The sequence below is a fragment of the Cervus elaphus genome, chromosome 14 (assembly GCF_910594005.1).
Source record: "Cervus elaphus chromosome 14, mCerEla1.1, whole genome shotgun sequence".
In the NCBI taxonomy this organism is placed as follows: Eukaryota; Metazoa; Chordata; class Mammalia; order Artiodactyla; family Cervidae; genus Cervus; species Cervus elaphus.
Window position 1 is genome coordinate 44,014,243 of NC_057828.1, and position 22,317 is coordinate 44,036,559.

A 22,317-nucleotide genomic window follows, 5' to 3' on the forward strand; every position below is an offset into this window, starting at 1 on the left:
ACAGATGCTTCCATTAACCAGAACCAAATTAATTTAGCAAGTCTAATTTTAAGTATCTTCTGCAGTTAGCATCTGTGAAAAAGAGGTGAGTCACGAGACAAACGTGGAGACTGTTTTAAAAAACAACTTTCGGTTTATGTTAGGAAGAGGCACAGATCCAGCCTGACTCCTACAACAGTTCCTTAAACTTCACAGAACACAGCAGTTCTGCAAACGATCTGCAGGTGTGCCAGGGATACTTCTGAGGAATAATTCAAAGGAAGTGATTTTATTTCCACATCGTGCACAAGCAGCAGCAGTCTGGCACCAAAGGAAAACAGTCTGCTGCGTGCTCTCTCCCCATAACCTGTTGCTACCTACACATCAGCTAGTGAACAAACTTGGACACTGGCCTGGTAGCCACACTCCCACACAGGAGTTCAGAGTCAGCCGCTAAACAAATGCAGGTGTGACATGTGACAGTTCATTCCATCTCTGTGACTACCCAAAGTCCAAATTCCTTTTCTAAAAGGGTCCTGGAGTAGCAGCAGGTGACTGATCAAATCAACTTTTATCCACCCAACATGGAAGACTATGTAGTCATAGGGCTTCCCAGGTGGTACTAGTGGTAAAGAACCTGCCTGCCAATGCAGGGGACGTAAGAGACTCAGGTTGGGAAGATCCCCTGTAGGAGGGCAAGGCAACCCACTCCAGTGTTCTTGCCTGGAGAATCCCATGGACAGAGGAGCCTGGCGGGCTACAGTCCATAGGGTTGCACAGAGTTGGACACGACTGAAGTGACTTAGCATGCACACATTCATGTAGCCATAAAAAGAATTTGGACAGGTCTTCAAGGACAGATGTGGCCAATGTGCAAAGATTAAGTAAAAAAGGCAAGATGCAAAATAAATAAATAAAGGCAGATGCAGATTAAAATGTATAATAGCATCCTATTTTGATTAAATGAAGATTTGTATGTCAGCATACAATAGAAAACATTTGGGAAAACCGTTCACAATGGTTAACTCTGAGGTGGTATTTCAGGAGGCACTCACATCTGGATGTTACCTAAAATTCTCCTGGCAAATATGGTGTACTTTTTTTGATATTAGAAACAAAATTGTCTGCCTGATTATAAAACAAAAAAAACAATCAGGAAGAAAAAAAACAACCAGTAAACAATATTTCCACTGGGAAACTAGACCCATCAGTGAATGATTAAACATATATGTATTTATTGATAATACATATACACATATATAGTTTACATACACACACACATACACGCACACATACAGTAGACCCTTGAACAACATGTGTGTTAGGGGAAGTAACTTTCCACACAGGTAAAAATCCACATTTTGCTATTTCTCCCTCAAAAATGAAGAATTTGATAAATGGCTCAACCAAGGACAAGAAGCTGAAATAATGTGGACAGAATCAGGACTCAACCCTAGTTCTTTGGATTCCACACATTGTGATCTCTAACGGAACACAAATTTTTCCCCACACTTAGTTAAAGATCTGTAAAATGAAAATATAGGCACTATCTTTATTGGGGGAAAAAAAAAACTTGCATGTGAGTGGACCTGCGCACCTGAACTCACGTTCAAGGGTTAACTATTACGTCCACACACATATACATGTGTGTATGTATATACACACACACGTTTTAATCAATTAGGTGACATCACATTCTAGAAACAAATGGGAAAAAATTAACATGCTGAAAAATATGATATCCTTCATGCTCAATATGTATAAAAACCACTAGCAATTATTTGCTTGATGGTTCTAATAACGCTAAGGCTCCATAGACATTGAAAAGGTTTGCAGACGTCCACAACAGGCAAAGGTATAGCCACAGAAAGTAGATTAGTGCTTGCCTACGGTCAGAGTGAGAAGAGTGGGCAGTGACTGCTAATAGGTGCATGTTTTCTCTCTGGGTGATGAAAATATTCTGAAATTGATTCGATGATAGTTGTGCAACTCTGTGAATATACTAAAAACCACTGCATGAAAAAAGTAGATAAAAACCACTGCATGTACACTTTCAATGGGTAAACTGTATAGAATGTGAATTATAGCTCAATAAGGCTATTAAAAGGGACATTTAGAAAGAACTGTAATACAAGAACACCAAACTTTTTTTTAAGTTTTGAAAATCTGACACTTGGTAAACATGTACCCAAGAACTATATGATCTGTTATTAAAACCAGATAATTACTTCTCCTTTGCCATGACTAACTTCCTTTTATTTCTGCTGTATATGTTACTCTTTGGTTTAGGAAACTAACAACTTCTTTAAAATAAAATTCTTTAAAAATAAAACTTGTATAGGTAGGCCTCAGGGCTGATGTCCATGGTTATGAGCAAAAATGGCACCCAGCTACAGGGCGCAGATGGGGACTGAGGTATAGCCCAAATTCACTCAGGAAGGCATCTTAGGGCTCACACAAAAAGCACCTTCGGTGGGCCTTTAGCAGGGGTGTTGGCGTTGAAATGGCTCAGAGAGGGGAGGCCTGTTATTCTAAGTCCTCAGCTCTGAGGGGGTGCCTTTCTCTACCTCAAAAGGGCACTATAGGTTCTGTGACATGCAGAAAAACAATACTCCTTGGTAATGATCTCATCCCACAAACAGGGAGTTGATATTATTCAAACCATCTATAATGAGAATGGATGTCAAAACGGGGATTCTAACATCTTGTAAGATCCCCACTTATTAAAGAAAGAGTCAAGTACGTACAGTGAACTCTCACTAAGGCAGGAACAACACTGTGTTAGTCAGTTGGTTGTGTCAGACTCTTTGCGACCCCACGGACAGTAGCCTGCCAGGCTCCTCTATCCATGGAATTCTCTAGGCCAAGAATACCAGGGTGGGTAGCCATTCCCTTCTCCAGGGGATCTTCCCAACCCAGGGATTGAACCCAGGTCTCCCTCACTGCAGGCGGATTCTTTACCAGCTGAGCTACCAGGGAAGCCTACTAAGACAGGAAGGAGCACATTTTAGAGAGATCTTCAGAAGAAGGGTTTTCTAGTTGATCCCTCATAAATAAAACCTGAGCTGACTTTTCTGAGCCAATGCCTAACTAAACTTGCTTTTACAGCAAACGCTCTCAAGAAGATGGTTAATTGAGAAATATTAATGACTCACACAAAAGAACATTAACCCATAAAATTTACACAAATATGCGCATAAGGTGAGAGGAAATGCATTACTGATGTGAGTGCAATTTAGCAAAAAGAGTGAAGGGAACAGAAGATCAATGGACCAGACACGCAGTGTTGAGATCCCAGGAGGAGGATAAAGGCTGAGACAGTGTCAGTTTTAACCATCAGAATGATATCACCAGGTTGAAGGAGGGACGGCAAGGTGACAGCACAATATGGATCGTCATACTAATTCTTGCAAATCTTTCTACTGTGTACAAGCAAACACTTATTTAAGAGTTATGGGACTTCCCTGATGGTCCAGGGACTAAGACTCCATGCTTCCAAAGCAGGGGGCCCAGGTTCCATCCCTGGTCAGGGAACTGGATCCCTCATGCTGCAATTAAGAGTGTGCATGCCTTGACAGAGATCCAAGGTCCTGCTTGCTGCAACTAAGACCTGATGCAGCCAAATAAATAAAATAAATTAATTATTTTTAAAAAGAAATATGAGACAATATATCATTGGATATTGTGCTTTTTGATTGATTAAAAGCATTCACATCCGAGTAGCACATTATACCACTGCGGTACAGTTGGCAAATTTTAGACTCTTAAAATTATTTTGTTGAGTCAATTGCAAGGGGAAAAAAAAGATGAAACAATAACAAAACAAAGATGAAGGTGGAATCTACTTCATCTCAAACCTATCTGACTTAAAAGATGTATCAAACAAGTACAACATTAGGACCTTATTTGGAACCCAATTCAAAAAAACTATGAAAAAGTACTTATGACATTTATAAGACAACTGGAAAATCCAAACACTGGTTGTTTGATATCAAGGAATTATTGTGAATTTCTTAGGTGTGAAAATGGCACTGGCTTATGGTAGGAGAAAAAGTGTCCTTATCCACTAAAGACTTGAACTTAATTATTTATGGGTGAAATGATATGATGTACAGACTTTCCTTCAAGATAATATGGGAAGGGGGAAGTGCATGGGTGCACACATGAAACATGGTTAGGCATGACTGAACGATGCTGTCTGATGAGTACAGAGGGTTTCAGTGTACTATTCTGCCCATTTTGTCTACATTTATGATTTGCAGCTTCTCATGGAACTAAAAAAGTCCCATGAGAAACTACAAATCATAATAGATACACTAAATTCTACAGCAAGAGTAGATAAAATATTAGAAAGAAAATTAGTCTGGGTATGTTACTGTTCTAGAATATTGAATTTTTTAAGTATGTGGTATTTTTTTTTTTAAAGTCATTAAGTACAGACAGCGATTAATCTCATTTTGGGAATTAGTTCTAAGAAAGCAATTAAAGATAAACAAGAAAGGATGGTCACCACCATGCAATTCATAACATAGAAAAGTCAGATAAAAAATATTATCTTATTTCATAAATAATGAAATACTATTTCCCCATTTAAAAATGTATTATAGAAAAATATCTATTGATACAAAAATTTATTATCAACTGGGAGGGAAAACCATGTTAAAATAGTGTATTTAGTAGAATTTCACTTTGTTATTTAAAAGAAGGCACAGAAAAGGACGTTTAGTAAAATGAATAGTCATCTTTCCATGAACAGGATTGTAGATTTTTCCCTAGCTTCCTTTTGCAAATCATATGAAAATCCTCTATCACAACCATGGCTTGTTTTTGCCATTTCAAAAGTCACAGAAATGTCACTATAAGCTGACTAAATAATAAAAGGTACTCTAGCAGCACTGGCCTTACTGCTCCCCACCACACAAAACACACACACACACACACTCGCTCTCTCTCTAAGTCCTGAGCATGAAGTCAGAAACTATAACCAAGAACTGACAATTCCAAGAGAAGCTGCTTGGGCAGCAAACAATCATCTGAAAACTCAGTTCTCTTAGAAGAAAAGCAAGGCTTCCTGGCTCACACCTGTTTACAAGCAAATGCTGTCAGTGGCTTTGACTCTGGGTCTCTGCAAGTTACAAAAGCAAACAATCTAATGGCAAACACATGCTCTAACCAGGTTAAAGTGCAATAGATCTATGAAAGCCTGGAGACACACTCAGACCCTGCTTTGAGGCTAAGGTGAGAAAAGGGCTTCTCAAACAGCCCCTTCTGACAAAGAAGTTATCTCTTACCCACTCACTCCCAGGGAGAGAAGGTCATAGACATCTCTGGTTGAAATCCTAATGCTTCAGTCTGAAGTGAGCTGGTCACTCACTCCTTCTGTTACCCAAGACAGCATCTAAGAATCTTACCTCATAGTCTTTTCTTGGAAGGATCTCATCCTCCTCCTCCTGTGTTTCTCCAAGGATGGTCTAGAAAAACAAATCCAGACAAGGGAGACCCTTTCAATGGTTTTAAAAGTGGAAATAGGTGAGGGTGGAATGTTTCGAAAGAACAGCATGTATAATATCTATGGTGAAACAGATCACCAGCCCAGGTGGGATGCATGAGACAAGTGCTCGGGCCTGATGCACTGGGAAGACCCAGAGAAATCGGGTGGAGAGGGAGGTGGGAGGGGGGATCGGGATGGGGAATACGTGTAAATCTATAGGTGATTCATATCAATGTATGACAAAACCCACTGAAATGTTGTGAAGTAATTAGCCTCCAACTAATTAAAAAAAAAAAAAAGTGGAAAGAGGCAGAAGTATTTACTGAAACCAGCTACTAATTTCTAAATCCTCTGTATCCATTATCATCAAATAGGAACACCTAAAACAAAGAAACAAACAAAAAAAACCATTTTGGGATGGGGGTGATGTGGCGAGGGTATATACAGTCATCAGCTGAACTCTTCATTCCTACCATACATTCTTCAAATCACCACTCATCTTCAGGACACTTCAAAGATGTCACCTGCCAGCTTAAGGGGGAAAGACTTCAGGTTCCTTCTGACAACACGTGGAGTCTTACATCAGGAGAGACTTGTCAACTCTGAGGACACAACTCAAGTTTTCCCAGGGTGCTTTGCAGAGGGAAGCTGGATTATCAGTGACCCAGAAAGGGTGAAGGATACAGTGACAAAGCGCTGGAAAAACTAAGCCAGCGGCATGATATGTAAAGTCCAGTGACGGGGCTCATTCTGAAATGCTCGTTTCATTCAAAACTCCTTTTAAGTGGAAACTAAAAAATTAATGTGTATGAGATTGACTGGAGCTGGCCTATATCTTCCCTCAGATTCCAGGGAGGTCTTATGAGAAAAGACCCCAGACTTGGGCATGTGAGGCCCGGCAGATGCTTCAAGAGACCGGGCTGCGGAGCCCAGGCCCCACCCGCGGCCACCTGCGGGCCTAGCTCGACCCGGCCCCACCCCCGGCAACGCCTCTCGCAGTCCCTTAGCAACCGCCCCCTCCCCAGCCCGACTCCACCCGCTCCTTACCAGCTCCTCCGGCGTGCGGGTCTCACGGTCACCGCAGCAGCAGCACCACCTGCAGCAGCAGCACAGGGACCCCCTGCATCCCGCCATCTTCCTCCTTTACTGCCACTCTGGACCCCTCTGCCAACCCCCCTCCCACCCAGGATCCGAGCCTCACGTGACTGGTCCCGGGAGTGTCACGTGGCCCTCTCGAGCTTGAGGATGGAGACGGGGAGTGGCTGCAGACGGGTGGGGCGAGGGCTCGCGTCACATGACGGCGGAGGGCCGGCTTCCAACGAGACTTCTGGGCGCGGCCATGTTGGGGGCGGGGCTTCCGAGCGTCCGCGAGGGCGGTTTCCGTCCTCTGCTCCCGCCTCCCTTAGCAACCTGACATCCGCGCCTCGCCTCCTCCCGAGCCCCGCCCCCTCCGCCGGACACTCACTAGCCGCCACACAGCTGCGGAGGCCGCGAGCTCTGAGTCATCCGTGACCGGAGGGTGAGTGACGGCGAGGCGTACGTCGCCTGCGGGCGAGACCCGGGCCTTGGGGGCCACCCACCCAGGGGCGGGCTCTTGCGGGGGGTGGGGGGCGGGGAGCGGTGGAGGCTGGCCAGCCCTTTCTGCGCGCGCGTCCTCGGTGAGACTAAAGTAGCCCCCACTGACTGCCCTGCGACCCCCCCCAACCCTGGAGCAGAGACTCAGTTTCGGCCCCAAGCCTGGACGGAGGGACTTCAGGGCTGAGGCGGCTCTGAGGTGGGGTGGTGACCCAGTGCCCTGGGACCGGACTTGGGTCTTGGTTTCCGCCCCTGCACGTGACCCAGTGACCCGGTGATTCTGTTCGCAGCGCGCCAGAGCGGCTGAACATCTTGAGAAGAGCCGAGGGCCTCTGGCACTGCTTTCCCCGACGCCACTGCATCGGGCTGCACACAAGTGCCCACCTGGACCCCTCTAAGAGTGACGGGCTCCAGTATTTGCCCACTGTTCCAGGTGCCTGGCACCGATTAAGTAAGTGCTCATCAAATGGCAGAGGGGCTTCCCAGGTGGCTGAGAGGTAAAGGATCCGCCTGCCAGTGCAGGAGAGGCAGGAGACACCAGTGCCACCCCTGGGTCCCGAAGATCCTCTAGGAAAGAAAAGGACAACTCAATCCTGTATTCTTATTTGGGAAATCCCATGGACAGGGGAGCCTGGCAGGCTACATGGAGTCACAAAAAGTCGTAAACACTGAGTGACTGAGCACACACATCCATTGGTGGAGGGTTGTTTTGAGAACGGTGTGACAGTGCCTGGCCTGTTGGTGCCCAGTGAGTGCCGGTTGTTATTACCGGATGCCAGGCATTGGGATACCATAGGCAGAATACTTGGCCCTGGTCTCAGGGAACTGGGAAGAAGAGAGATAAACATGTGAATCCCCAGCTTCAACAGGGTCCTTTGGGGTCCTAGCTTAAAATGGATTAAGTGGTAGCACGTGAAAAAATGCTGAAACAAGTTTAGTGCCTGGTCAGAGCTAGGACGTCTTCATGAACAGACGAAGGAGCAGTTAGTTTGTAGGCAGTTCAGCCTCTTCTCCTGCTCCTGTTTTGCTCCAACAGATGATTAACAATGCACTCCCTTCTTTTCAGAGGAGAGGCCATACTTGGCTGATCTTGACACACTCCCCTTTCTTACACTTCGTGTTCATCCCTTACGGAGAAACTGGAGCTTTAGGTCAGAATCAAAATGGGCATCCCTCAGGATGGAAAGCACAGTCTGGAGTCAACTCCTTGACCCTGGATGTACCAAGGAGACTTGTGTATGTTTTAGGGTAGAGAAGCATTGGATTTCATCAGTTTCTCATGAGTGTAGGACCCCAAACTAGTTAAGAACATGGGCTTGGCAGTAGGCATTCCCTGAAACACATGATCTTGGCCTGGTTGTTCCTCTAATGTTTCGCGTTGCCACACACTGGATACTCTTGCGGTGCATGAGTAGTGTGTCCCATGTTCCCCACCAAACTGCCCCGTGGCCCTGTGCCCTCTGTCAGCCTGGCCTGCCTGTGATTGCCATGGTTCACGGCTTCAGCTGTGGTGGCTGTGCAGTTTCTTGAACTGACCTCACTGATGTGTGTAAGGACAACAGCTTGAAAGACATGCACAGGCTGGACAGTCTTTGTTCCAAGTTGGACATAAATCCATGGCCTTACAGAACTTGGATCTGGCTACTTTTGGAACCCAGCCAATGTCAACTTCTAACCCATGACATGGTCTTGTTGGAGAATCACAAACTTAGAAATCTGGCAGATTCGTCAAGCCCCAAGCCCTTCCATCTTGCGTGCACACAAACTGTTCCCAGTCCCAGGAGATGTTTCCAGGGCCGAACTGTTCCTTCTTTGGCGAGTGATCCAGTCGCCCTGAACATCTGTTGACCTCATCTCCACCTAAACGCTGCGGTTAGCAGCCCCACGTCCCCCTCCTCCTATCCATCTTCAACCACTTTAGTGCCTCAGCCCTCCCTCTCGCCTGGAAGCCTTGCGCCCGCCCCCTCGCGCTGGCCCCAGCTACAGCTTTAAGCTCTTCCTTTGTCATGGCTCCGCCCACTCAGGCACACCCGCTGGGGAAGGTTCTTCGTTTCTCAGGAACTCTGAGGTCCGGGGTCTGAGTTTACCCCGGGCGGAGATGGACCGTCCAAAACCCAACGTCTTCCCAGCGGGGCACTGCTGCCCCTCCCTGGGAATGCGAGCCTCGGAGGCTGGCAGCAGAAGGTTCTCAGTGCCACCCTCCATCAGGTAGCGGTCACAGAGGACCCAGGGGCTGAAGAGCATGTGCCGGGTGGGGGCTGACGTCCCTGGAGTCAGGCAGCAGCGGAGGGCCAAGCTTGGAGCGAGGCAGCACAGACAGCCCTTACTGCGGAGTCGCTGGGTGGGGGCTTTGTCACCCAGACCCTCACCGGCCGCCTTCCTGCGTGAAAACGCAGCATCCCTCACCTGACCCTGCCACGCTGGGGCTCGGCCGCCTGCCCCGCCGTCTCACGCCCCATGCCCTCGCCCTCGCCCCCGCCCCCGTGCAGCAGGAACTCTGCCATGGTGAACGAACCCAGAGGGAACGGAGGCCCAGGCCCCCGCCTGGAGGGCAGCAGCAGCGGCAGCGAGAGCTCCAAGGACAGTTCAAGGTGCTCCACGCCGGGGTTGGACCCCGAGCGATGCGAGAGACTCCGGGAGAAGATGAAGCGGAGGATGGACTCTGGTGACAAGTGGTTCTCCCTAGAGTTCTTCCCTCCCCGAACTGCCCAGGGCGCTGTCAATCTCATCTCCAGGTGAGTTGGTGTAAGATAAGGAGTACAGACTGGGGAGTGGAGGCAGGGTGAATAGGTGAACTGTCTGACCTGCGGCTGGGCTGCACTTTGACCCAGCGGAGAAAAGGTAGCTCCAAGGGCTGGAATGAAGCCAAGCCAGGAGAGATGCTTTGGTATGCCACTAGCCACTTCCTGGTCTGTAAAACTCTCTCCAGGCACGTGTAATTTTTATTCACAGTCTTCCGTTAGTTAAGAATGTTCATTCTCCCAGACAGCATTCTTTGATGGAGTTTGTGGCTAGATCATGAGTAGAGTTTAGAAAGTTAAAAAACAGCGGCTTGGAGAACATTTTTAGCAAGTTTGGCATTTGGGATTATGCCCTTGAAATCGAGAAATGCCAACTGGATTGCATTAGCGCTTTATGAATCGCAGTTCTTTTTTTAAAGTTTATGCTTTGTATTGCTTGCACTTATGTGTCATTCCCAAGGTTGTGAAATTTGAAGACACAAAAATGTGCAAATGCGCCACAGCTTATAATGGGCTTCCTTGGTGGTTCAGATGGTAGAGAATCTGCCTCCAATGCAGGAGATCTGGGTTCGATCCTGGGGTCAGGAAGATCCTCTGGAGAAGGGAATGGCTACCCACTCCAGTATTCTTGCCTGGAGAATTCCATGAACAGAGGAGCCTGGCGGGCTACAGTTCATGGGGTCAAAAAGAGTTGGACACAACTGAGCGACTAACACTTTCTCTTTTTCACAACTTTTATAACACAGCATCCATGTGGCTCTTGATACCAGTCCTGGTAATGTGGACGTGCTCTGCAGGACTCTTGGCTGCTGCCAGGACCGGGCAGTGTTGGGGGCTGGGGAGTGGTGGAGGCGGGCAGCATGGAAGAAACTTGTGTCTGCTGACCCTCTTTTCCCTTAGAATAAGGCCCTGCTTGCCACTCTGAGGAGTGCCCTGAACCCTTATCCATCAAAATGTCTTAATTCACCTGAGATGGTAAATATGCGAGCACTTTGAAAAGTCCAAAGTGCTGCTCTCACAGAAAATGGCTTTATTGTTGTTATCTTTGCAATAAGAGTAATCATAATAGCATTGATTATGCATAATAGCATAATAGCATTGATTGCTTGTTCACTGCGTACCCGGCACTGTTCTTGAGTCGTGGGGCCATCTGTCATGATATCCTCAGAGTGTTATTAAGAAGTAGGCACTGTCCCCTGCCACATTGTAGAAATGAGAAAACTGAGGCACAGAGAGTTTAAGTAATTCTCCCAAGATCGCACAGTTGGTGAGTAGCAGAGCCAGGATGTGAATGCAGGTCAGTCTGATGCCAACCTGCAGGTGAGGCTTCTCTAAGTCCAAGACCCCATGGGAAGGTGGTGACGGGTGGTGCACCCCGAGGAGCCCTTCCTCAGAAAAAATTCCCTACAGGTTTGACCGGATGGGAGCGGGTGGCCCCCTCTTTGTAGACGTGACCTGGCACCCAGCCGGGGATCCTGGCTCCGACAAGGAGACCTCATCCATGGTGATTGCCAGCACCGCCGTGAACTACTGTGGCCTTGAGACCATCCTGCACATGACCTGCTGTCATCAGAGCCGGGAGGAGATCACAGGCCACCTGCACAAAGCCAAGCAGCTGGGCCTGAAGAACATCCTGGCGCTGAGGGGAGGTGTGGAGCCAGCAGCCTGCTCTCTGGGGTCTTGCTTTCTGGAGGACCTCTTCTGTCCCTGCAGTGGTCCTTTTCTTTTCTCTGGGTCCCATCCCTGCCAGGAGCATCAGTAGGTGGTATGGGTCAAGAGGACCATGGGCGACACACGGAGCCACTTTTTGATCTCTTGACCTCTCAGTAGGAATTCAGTCAGGACCGCAGCCGGTGCCTGATAACCCTCTGTTGTGATGTATACCACTGAATCGATCCCTTCCTGCTCCCGGCTTTTGACCCAGTCACAGAGTTCAGCTCTGACCTGGGTCCCAGGAGTGAGAGTAGCTGGTTATGCCTCTGGCCGGGCTGTCATTGGGGGACACAAGTGTGGGAAGCAGCAGTCTGCTGGGCGGGCCCTTGTGGCCTCTTGCTCCCTATCCCCAAAGACCACGTTTCACCTGAGATGAGTAGAAGCTTCTCCCAGGAGGCAAGGGTTCCCAGGGAGTGGAAGAGTGAGCAGTGGGCTTGGGTGAGGTGCCTGGACACACCCATGTGTGAGCAGGTGGGGGCGATTTCGGATGCTCCGGGCTGAATGCCGAGCGGCAGCTGTTTTCTGCCAGCTGCTGCCCACATCTGTGCCTGGTGACTGCTGGCTTGGCTGCTGCTGTCGCTCCCACTGTTTACCAAGTGCTACAATGGAAAGCTCAGACACCAACTTAAGTAATAGGAAGGCTCTGCCTTCGAGATTCTGTTGGCCCTGGGTGTGGGCGTGGGGAGAAGGAACAGAGAAATTCCTGAAAGTGGGGTGAGACCCAGCACTGTGACCTCCAACCCTGCAGACCCCATAGGTGACCAGTGGGAAGAGGAGGAAGGAGGCTTCAACTATGCTACGGACTTGGTGAAGCACATCCGAAACGAGTTTGGTGACTACTTTGACGTCTGTGTGGCAGGTGAGGGGCTGGGGTGTCTCAGTGGGTGGGGCCTGAGAGAGGAAGGAAGGAGAGGCATAGATGAGGACCTCAAAAGGTTCAGTGCACCACGGGGGCCTGCCTGCACCGTTGGGAGAGGCCTGTGCTGTGATGGAATGGAGTGATGGAGGTGCAGAGGTGAGTTGGACAGACCACATCTTCTGCCTTTTCCTCCTCCTCTCATACACCATGCTCCTGGGAGTGTCACCATCCCTTAATTTTTTTTTTCTAGTTTTATTTTTTGAAAACATTTATTTATTTTTGGCTGTGCTGGTTCTTCATTGCTACACGAGGGCTTTCTCTAGCTGCGGTGAGTGGTGCCTACTCTCTAGTTGCGGTGCTCAGGCTTCACACTGCAGTGGCTTCTCTCGTTGGGGAGCGTGGGCTCTAGCGCATGAGGGCTCAGTAGCTGCAGCACACAGGCTTCGTTGCCCTACAGCATGTGGGATCTTCCCAGACCAGGGATTGAACCTGTGTCCCCTGCATTGGCAGGCAGATTCTTAACCACTGGACCACCAGGGAAGTCCTCTGTCCATTTTTAAAATGTAACATTGCTCAGATGTTTTGATGCAGAGCAGCTTTTCTTTTCATTTTGAATTTGGAAGTACTATACAACTGAATACAATGGAATGAAAAGTACCAATGCTGAACTTGTGATTCTCTGTTCGTGTAGCATAAACCAGTGTCGTATGGCCGGGGCTCCTCTGTTCTTAGACCTGTGCCCACCGTTGGGACCCCCTTCCTCTCCCCTTCCTCTTCAACTCCTGGTGGCCAAAATCTAACCACCCAGACTTCCAAGGAAGATATGTATGTGTTCTTGACGTGATGAAAAAAGGATGTTACATTTGCATATGAAAGGGAAAAGGGTCACATTATTTTTAACTGTATTAGGGAGGTGTGAACAGTTTCAAAGTGAGGTTTTAGTTACTGAAGGTGAACGCGAATCAGAACCCATGATTTCCCCCCACCCCATATCCCTTCATACTGTAAAGTTTTGTTCCTCTGCCTTTTCTTGCTATTAGCCTGTTCCCCAGCTCTATTCCTCTTCAAACACAAGAGATATATTTATTAAGATTCCGAGGGCAGGGAATCTCAGAATAAGGTCAGGAAATGGCATCAGACCTCACTAAGCCCTGGAATCCACAGCCCTCCCTCATTCTCCCTGGGGCCACAGAGCCCCATCTCTGCCTTCCACTGCTCCATGCTTCATCCAATAGATCTAATATGTACACTTTCCTTGTCTCTGATATGTATGGTACACACGTGACCCACTGCTTGCTCCTGAGTGTAGCCAAGATGGACCTACAGGCCTCAGTGATAAATCCAGATCTCAGGAGAGAGAACTCTAGTTTCAACTCTAGTTTCTTTAGCTACAGCTGGGAGGTGAGGTTAACCTGCTAGAAAGAGAGGGCGTGGCCTTCCCTCTTGCCTGCACTGCTGGGGGCTGGGCCTTAAGCTTCTCGAATAGGGGCTTAAGTATGATGAGGCAGTGTGTGCCAGACACACCGGAAGTCCAGGGATTCATTTGATGCATCATCTTGGCGTGATGATTTTTTCAAATATTTTGGAGAAAATTATATCACTCTTACTAAAACGAACCCAGCTATGTTATGCAGTAGAACATGGGAGTGACCTGGATTTTAAAAAGTAAGCCATGTGACTTCAAGGAAATTACTTCTTGTGGGGGCTTTGGGCTGTGTCCTCAGGCCCCCAGTGTACAGGTCCACTGTTCTCAGTGTTCAGAATAGGTGTTGAGGTAGATGAGAGTGGGAGGCCCTGATGAGGAAGTGGGAATTCAAGTGTCCTTGCTCACGGGGCCACAAGACAGTCGGTTGATTGGGGAATGTGCCCACGTGCAATGAGCATTGGATGGTCACAAGTTAAAACCAGCAGAGCTGTGAGCGTACCATTGCCGAGCAGTTTGGTGCCTTGCTCGTGGTGAAGTGGATGAAAAAGCAGACGGGTGCGTTAGAAAGCACCCGGCTGGCCACCGTAGAATAAGAATGTAGCAAAACCTGAACATCGGCAACTGCTGGATCTGTTGGGTGCTGTTGAGGTTTTCTAGAGTTTCGGCTGTTAAAACCTCTGTTTCTGAAATTCCTGCTGGAAAAATAGCCTTGTTATTGAAAGTGTAACAGTCTGGTGTTTAATCCTCCCACCCCCTTGTCCCTGAAACAGTAGTTCTTCTATCCATTTTTGATGACTCGGGCTTTCTTAAGAATGAAACTGCCTTGTCACAGCAAAGCAGCCAGGCTGTCCAACAGCATGGGTTCAGGTCTTTCACTTCCTGCCTTAGGGTCCTGCCCTGGCCTCAGGCTGAGGAAGCCAGTGCTCTGCTTGTAGTTCATTAGGTCCTCCGGTCTTTCAGTGCAGGCAGAGCCACTAGTGAGTTTAGTCCTTTAGGGAAATGGGGTGGGGTGGGGTGAGGTGTACCATTCCTGGAGCTAGAGGTGCCTTGGGGAGGTCTGGCCCCGCCTCCCAGACATCCCTACCATCCCAGCATGTGGACATCCATGCCCCACCCCATGTTTTCACACTCTGGGAGTTTGTTCTTTTGTGGGGCTGCTCTTTCCACTGTCAGGCGGAACCATCAGAAGCAGCACAGAATATGGCGAATAAGGAACTAAGGTCACTCTGTTTTCTTGGTGACAGACCTATGGGCATTTAGGAATAATTACCATGTTCTCTCCATTCTTTTCTTCAAGCAGAACCTCTACACTCTCTTCACTTCTTCCTTGTGTAACGTGGTTCTGGCTGTACTGTCTGGCACCACTGAGTGATTTTGATGTGAAATTAAAAGCACTGTTTTCATCCAGTACCTAGAGTCAAGCCCATCCTCCCAAGCTGCCCAGCCAGTGTGAATGTAGCATTTTCTCTTTTCTGTGGCCACCAAGTCCAGGTCAACTTGGCCTGACTAATTGCACGGACCATGAAGCAGGACAGTGTGGGGATTTGAGGGCAGTCCACCCCCACTCTTGTGGGGGGGGGGGTGCTGACTGTAAGCCAGCTCTCCCCGAGGGTCACCTTCGGGGCGAGGGGCCCATCTAAGCAGTGCGGCCATCACCACTTCAGCCTGTCCGTGCTGAGAGGCTAGAAGGTATAGGTCCGGAGCTGTCCATTGCCGGCTCTCTGGTTTCTTCATCACTCACCTTGAGCGGGTGGAGCCAGCCTCTTTCTACGGTATCCCTGTTGGCAGGTTACCCCAAAGGCCACCCTGAAGCAGAGAGCTTTGAGGCTGATCTGAAGCACCTGAAGGAGAAGGTGGCTGCGGGAGCCGACTTCATCATCACCCAGTTGTTCTTTGAGGCTGACACGTTCTTCCACTTTGTGAAGGCTTGCTCCGAAATAGGCATTACCTGCCCCATCCTCCCTGGCATCTTCCCTATTCAGGTGAGGGTCCCAGGAGTGCTAATGGACTCCCACCACCGCCCCTGCTCATGCTAGCACTTCCGCCTTAGCCAGGGCCCTGGGGTGAAGTGCCAAGTTCAGGCTCAAGTTCTTTCTGATTCTCATTAGATTTTCATTAGACAGATGCTCAGTCTTTGCAAAGTGCTGTCTTGCCAGCTACTTCAGACCCCTGATGTCTTCTCAAATAGCAGTAGTACCTGTTGGAGGGGCTTGTTGATAAGTGTCACTGAAAGGGGTTATTACTTTCATTATAAATTTTGGTTAATGGTTTCCAAACTTCACTGTCACCAGAATCATTTAATGAGCTTTTTCAAAGGTTAGATTTCCAGACCCCGTACCTTGAAGTTCTGGTTCAGTAGATCTGAGGTGGGGCCTGGGAATCTGTCCATTATTTCTTTTTTTTTTTTGTCCATTATTTCTTAAATGTGGTGGACGATTCTGGTGATGGGTGAGGCTTGGGAACCACTGGCTTAGATGACCACCGTGCTATCAATAGATACATCTAGGGGCCAAAGGGCTGCCTCAGGCCTGTGGCTGAGATGCTATAAAGTATGAAAGTGTTAGTCGGTCAGTCATGTCTGCCTCTTTGTGACCCCATGAACTGTAGCCCATCCAGCTCCTCTGTCCATGGCATTCTCCAGGCAAGAATACTGGAGTGGGTTGCCATTCCCTTCTCCAGGGGATCTTCCCAACCCCGGGATCGAATCTGGGTCTCCCTCATCGCAGGCAGATTCTTTACCATCTGAGCCACCAGGGAAGCCCAAGGGATGTTGTAGACAGCTGCCCTAATCTGCAGAGTAGAAAAAGCTGGAGTAGGCAAGGGTGCTTGCACTGCATGGCCTGACTGTCCTGCATGGCCTGACTGTCCTGTGTCACCCTGTGCACTACAGGGGCCAGGAGACCCGGTGGGGGGATGAGTGTGTGGGGTGAGAGACGGGCTGGGAGATGGCACCTGCAGCCCCCCATGTCTTGGGCAGGGCTACCACTCCCTCCGGCAGCTGGTGAAGCTATCCAAACTGGAGGTGCCACAGCAGATCAAGGACGTGATCGAGCCCATCAAAGACAACGACGCTGCCATCCGCAACTACGGCATCGAGCAGGCCGTGAGCCTGTGCCAGGAGCTGCTGGCCAGCGGCTTGGTGCCAGGCCTCCACTTCTACACCCTCAACCGCGAGGTGGCCACCATCGAGGTGCTGAAGCGCCTGGGGCTTTGGATCGAGGACCCCAGGTGAGGCCAGAGGCCCCGAATTCAGGCCTGGGAGCCCCAGAGGAGAGTCGGGTGGGTCAGGAAGTCAGAAGTCACAGAATGTGCGCACCCTAGCTGTGCCAGCCGCCACGGGGCACAGAGGGTTGTGCAGTGTCTAGTGTCAGAGCTCCAGTCTCAGCCAGAACTACCTGTCCAGCTTGATGTTTGAGTTCAATGGAAGAACGTGGGCTCAGTGCTGCCTCCCTCCCTCCCTCTGTCCAGTCCTTGACTCTTTCTGTCTACGTTCTCACACAGGCGTCCCCTGCCCTGGGCCCTCAGCGCCCACCCCAAGCGCCGGGAGGAGGATGTCCGGCCCATCTTCTGGGCCTCGAGACCAAAGAGTTACATTTACCGCACGCAGGAGTGGGACGAGTTCCCCAACGGCCGCTGGTGAGTGGGTTTATCCGGATGAGGAGAGAGACTGAGTGTGGAGGAGCCCTTCGGACAGAATTCACAGGAATGCACCAACCCCGGGGCAGGTGGAGGCCATTGTCTGCCTGGAGCCCAAGGTCAGGAGTGCGACTTGACTTAGGGCTCCTCTTCCGCCAGGGGCAACTCCTCCTCTCCTGCCTTTGGGGAGCTGAAGGACTACTACCTCTTCTACCTAAAGAGCAAGTCCCCAAAGGAAGAGCTGCTGAAAATGTGGGGGGCGGAGCTGACCAGTGAGGAAAGCGTCTTCCAAGTCTTTGCCCACTACCTCTCCGGAGAGCCCAACCAGAACGGCTACAAAGTGAGTGTGGCTGGGGTGGGATCCCCGGGTACTGCCCCTCATCCTGTGGGCCAGACGCCCTACCCTGAGCCTTGTCGCCGTGTCTGGATGTGGCACCTCAGCCAAGGGAGGAGGTGAGTCAGGGGGTCCCCATGCGGGGTGCCTGGAAGGGGCTTGCAGAGGCAGAGACAGGCTAGGTCTCTGATGGGGCCTGTAACAGGGAGGGACCGAGGGTGCCAGGTCGGGTTGTTGCCCCAGCCGGGCTCACCCTCCTCAGGTGACTTGCCTGCCCTGGAATGACGAGCCCCTGGCGGCCGAGACCAGCCTGATGAAGGAGGAGCTGCTGAGAGTGAACCGGCGGGGCATCCTCACCATCAACTCCCAGCCCAACATCAACGGGAAGCCGTCCTCTGACCCCATCGTGGGCTGGGGCCCCAGTGGGGGCTATGTCTTCCAGAAGGTGTGGCAGGGACCTGCAGGGCTACCCACCCTTTGACCTGCATGCAGGGGTTCTCCAGGGCTGAGGACACAGCAGCCTTCCTCTCGGAGACTGTTTATTCTGAACAGCAGTGAATCAAAGTGGGCGGGAACTCAGACTCAGAGTCGGACAAACCTGGGTAGAATGGTCACTTGGCTGCTCTGAGCCTCAGCTTTCTCTTCTATAAAATGGGGATACGTCAAGTGTTCTGGGAATGAAACACAACAAAGCACGTAAAGTGCTTAGCACATGGGAAACGTCTCCTAACTGGGAGCTGTTATTACTGTTCCTTGTGGATCCCTCTCTCCAGGGGCTGCTAGAGTCAAAATTACATTCTAAACTAAAGCCTGAAGGCTCAGGGGGTAGAAAGACTTGCGTTTGAATACCAGCTCTGCTGTGTATAGTCAGTCTAGACAAGCTCCTTAGCTTTCCTGAACTTAAGTTTCCTCATCTGTAAAATGGAGCTAACAGCCCCCACCTTGCAGTTTTATGAGTATTATAGCAAGTGAATTTAAATAAACCCAGCTTCAGAATTTCCTGGCGTCCAGTGACTAAGACTCCACACTTCCAATGCAGGTGGGTGGGTTAGATCCCTCAGTCAGGGACCTAAGATCCCACATGCCGTATGGTGTGGCCAAAGTTTAAATAAATAAATAAATAAACCCAGCTAATTCCTGATGGCCAGGTGGTGCTGGAGAAGCCCTCCACCCAGCAGACAGGGGATAGGAGACAGGCCTCTCTTGCCAAACTGGGCCCCCTGTACAGCTTCTGAAATGGTTTCTCCGTGGACGCTTTCTCCACTGGATGGAAGGGTGCCAGATGGCCCTCAGATCCGTCAAAGACCAAGAAACTGCACGTGCCTGCTCCCCTCCCTGTCATTCATGTATTTGCTAACTCCAGCTAGTGGCCACTGTTCATCCCGACACCTTAAGTGTCCTGCCACACGTGTCCTCATGGGTGCCTCCCCGGCACGGTCAGCAGGACAAGCGTCCAGTGTTTCAGAGCACAGGGCTCGCTCAGCAGCACCCATGGAAGGTGTCCAGTGAGGCCTGCAGGTTATGTGACAGTGCCTGTCTCCTTCCCGCAGGCCTACTTAGAGTTCTTCACTTCCCGAGAGACGGTGGAGGCGCTTCTGCAGGTGCTGAAGAAGTATGAGCTCCGGGTGAATTACCACATCGTGGATGTGAAGGTAGGCCAGCCTTGGGTCAAAGGGCGCCCGGTAGGGCCAGAGCACCACATTTACTCTGCCATTCAGCAATCACGGAGCGCCCAACTGGGCCAGGCATTATGCCAAGTGGATTAGAAGACAGAGCCAGGCCTCACCCTCCTAGAGCTCCCAGCCTAACAAGGAGGCCATCAGGGGATAATTATGAATGGGTGCAGGCGGCTGCACTTTGTAACAGTGAACTTCAGCAGAGGAAGCTGGAGATGTGGGAGGGATGTCTAACTTGAGAGGTCAGAGGAGGCGATGGGAGGGATCCTGTGTATCCTGAATCTTTAAGAACGAGGAGCAGAGGGCAATCCCGAGAAAGGGCCGAGGGTATGCAAAGGCCTCACTGCTGAATGGGGTCAGAGGTAGGCCCAGGTCCTCAGGGGGCTCAATTGTCCTGCTTGGCATTTGAGGTTTCCTTTATAGGCAAGAGGTAGCCTTGGCCCTGTGTTTGATTGGGGGCAGATCCCAGTGGACAGCTATGTGGATAACAGGGTTGGGCAGACAAGAGTCCCCAGGCCTGGTGGTGTAAGTAGCAGAGAGGCCTGGCCAGGTGAGACATGAGAGGAAGTGAGCAGAACCACTGAAAGAGGAGCTGATTGGCACCTCGGACGGAGGACAGAAGAGGCCAGGATGACTTTTGACTTTCAGGCTTGTGGCTAGTCACAGAGCTGCAGAGCTGGGGGGTGGAGAGGGGAATGGGGGTGCGTGCTCCAAGTGAGAGGACTGCAGCTGTCTGCACCCCAAGTCTGCTCCTACCCACCCCCCCCAGGGTGAAAACATCACCAACGCCCCTGAGCTGCAGCCCAACGCGGTCACCTGGGGCATCTTCCCTGGCCGAGAGATCATCCAGCCCACAGTGGTGGACCCAGTCAGCTTCATGTTCTGGAAGGTAAGGGGGCGGGAGCAGGCCTGTCCTGCCCTCCTCCAGAGCCTTGGGCGGGCGGTGTCGCCAGGTCCTGGGTAGGTGGCTGGAGGCTGCACCCCCGGGGCTGGCAGCACCCTGACTCTGACTCACGGTGTTTATCTCTGACCCAGGGAGGGGGGTGGCACTGGCAATGGGCTATGCTGAGTTCCTGGGAAACGTCCTATTGGGGAGCAGCAGAGGCCCTTGGGGTGCTGAGCATGGAGCCCCCACGTAGGGGCAGCTCTGTTAACTTGGCTGTTGTGTCTGTGTGTATCTCTGTCTGTATGTGGGACTGTGCATACCTGTGCCTGCGTCTCCGTGTGTGTTTCTGTATGTGCGATTGTGTGCACCTGTGCTTTCCTGTATGTTCGCCTGCGTCTGTGTGTGTGTCTGTGTATGTCTGTCTCTGTGTGCGAATATGCATACCTGTGCCTCTGTGTGTGTGTGCCTGCGTCTCTGTGTCTGTCTCTGTGTGCGTACCTGTGCCTCTGTGCGTGTGTGCCTGCGTCTCTGTGTGTGTCTGTGTGTGTCCATCTCTGTGTGAGACTGCGTGCCTGTGCCTCTGTGCATGTGTGCCTGCATGTCCATGGGTGTCTGTGTGTGCGCCTGTGTGCGCGCATGTGCACACGTGCAGGATGAGGCCTTCGCGCTGTGGATTGAGCAGTGGGGCAAGCTGTATGAGGAGGAGTCCCCCTCCCGCATGATCATCCAGTACATCCATGACAACTACTTCCTGGTCAACTTGGTGGACAACGAGTTTCCGCTGGACAACTGCCTGTGGCAGGTGGTGGAAGACACGTTTGAGCTTCTGAGCAGGCCCCCCCAAGATGAGAGGGAGACAGAGGCGCCATGACCCTGCACCCTGACCACCTTGGCTTGAGGCCACTGTGTCCCGCCTTCCTCTTCTCCGTCCTGGCTCTCTGGGAGACCCCTATTCTTTTTTGTTTCTCCCCAGCCTTGGCCTCCACCCTCTGATACAATGATGGCAGCTAGACTGGTGTGAGGCTCCGAGGCTCTGGCTGGACTTGAGTCTGCCCCACACAGGAACCTGGTGTTCCTGCTCAGCTGAGAGTCTGTGCTCTGATGGGGAGCAGCCCCTTCCACAAGGACCCCATGGGCAGAACGCCGTCCACCCCAAGAAGGGCTGTTGCTAACGGAGCCCCTTGGAGCCAGCCTGGGACTGTCAGTGACCTTGCTCCTGGGGCGCCAGGAGAACAGGCAAAGTGAACATTGCAACAGGTCCTGTGGGACTGCAGAGGAGACATGGCAAGGTCATAGCGCCTCACCGTTCCACCTCCAAGGCATTGGCAGCCAGGTGCCACCCATTTGGGAACGAAGAGGCGGCCACTGCCCCGCCTGCCAACTGCCCCATCAGGCAGCGGCCCCTGGACGACCTTGGACTGAAACCTAATAGTTTTGGCCTCGTTTTAGCAGAGAGCTCAACTGGGTTTCTCCCCTTTCTACGGTGCTGCTGTTTGAAAGACTTACCCCATGACTCGAGAAACTGCCTCTGAAGGCTTAATGGTGTCTGAACCCTTGTACCCTTGGCCTTCCCATTTCTCCCCTGGCCCTGAAGGGTGAAAGGATACCCTGCCTGTTACCATCAAGGGTGAAGATGAGGTTGGCTGAGCCCGACTGACTTCTTCCTGGCTTATTTTTCAGGCAGAAGCCCCTCCTCCTGCCAGCTGCTTCCTCCCCTCAGAGCACGCTGTCCAGGAAGCTGTCTGCCTGGCGCTGCTCCCCGCTGTCCAGGGGAGCTTGTGACACAAGCACACAGGCTGGTCCCTGTCCCAGTCCCTCTTGTGAGTCTTCACCAGCTCAGGGGCAGGAGAGAGGGGCAATGTCCACAGAGCAGCCTGATGGCAGAGGAAATGGATCACAGGGGCTGGCTGGTGGGGGCGGGCACCCTTTAGGAGTTACAGAGAAGCAGCTGGAGTTAAGGAGGGCGTTTTATTGTCCTTCAGAGCTCTTGGCCTGGGCGCT

At 50.7% G+C, this 22,317-nt stretch overlaps 2 protein-coding genes across 10 annotated transcripts in view; one reads left to right on the plus strand and one right to left on the minus strand.

Moving 5' to 3' along the window:
* The window catches only part of CLCN6 (chloride voltage-gated channel 6), a 33,572-nt gene extending 26,825 nt beyond the window's left edge, over positions 1-6,747 (minus strand). For all 4 annotated transcript variants that reach the window (XR_006344823.1, XM_043922869.1, XM_043922868.1 and 1 more), the window contains exons 1-2: positions 6,518-6,747; positions 5,391-5,450 (exon numbers count right to left, since the gene is read on the minus strand). Coding sequence is in view for 3 of the 4 variants with exons in the window: in XM_043922869.1 (XP_043778804.1) it covers positions 5,391-5,450; positions 6,518-6,604 (147 nt within the window). In the remaining variant the exon portion in view is untranslated. The remainder of the gene's footprint in view (positions 1-5,390; positions 5,451-6,517) is intronic.
* Positions 6,748-6,864: 117 nt separating this feature from the next.
* On the plus strand, positions 6,865-21,969 carry MTHFR (methylenetetrahydrofolate reductase). 6 transcript variants are annotated; one of them, XM_043922873.1, is made up of 13 exons: positions 6,865-6,989; positions 7,336-7,496; positions 9,535-9,780; positions 11,197-11,435; positions 12,248-12,358; positions 15,573-15,766; positions 16,762-17,012; positions 17,286-17,420; positions 17,580-17,760; positions 18,017-18,199; positions 19,305-19,406; positions 20,200-20,319; positions 20,969-21,969. In XM_043922873.1, the coding sequence occupies exons 3-13, from the start codon at positions 9,548-9,550 to the stop codon at positions 21,185-21,187; spliced, it is 1,968 nt and encodes a 655-aa protein (XP_043778808.1). In that variant the 5' UTR covers positions 6,865-6,989; positions 7,336-7,496; positions 9,535-9,547; the 3' UTR covers positions 21,188-21,969. The 6 variants fall into 6 exon arrangements, with proteins under 6 accessions (XP_043778808.1, XP_043778809.1, XP_043778810.1 ...); XM_043922874.1 differs by having other exon boundaries at positions 9,538-9,780; XM_043922875.1 differs by lacking the exons at positions 6,865-6,989; positions 7,336-7,496 and adding an exon at positions 7,544-9,253 and having other exon boundaries at positions 21,290-21,969.
* Positions 21,970-22,317: the final 348 nt, after the last annotated feature.

Bases quoted from the DNA above. Each gene is read 5' to 3' on its own strand.
- MTHFR (XM_043922871.1), top strand. From the start codon at position 9,144: ATGGACCGTCCAAAACCCAACGTCTTCCCAGCGGGGCACTGCTGCCCC. The intron at 12,359-15,572 runs GTGAGGGGCTGG...CCCTGTTGGCAG, and splicing joins CTTTGACGTCTGTGTGGCAG to GTTACCCCAAAGGCCACCCT. The intron at 15,767-16,761 runs GTGAGGGTCCCA...TGTCTTGGGCAG, and splicing joins CTGGCATCTTCCCTATTCAG to GGCTACCACTCCCTCCGGCA.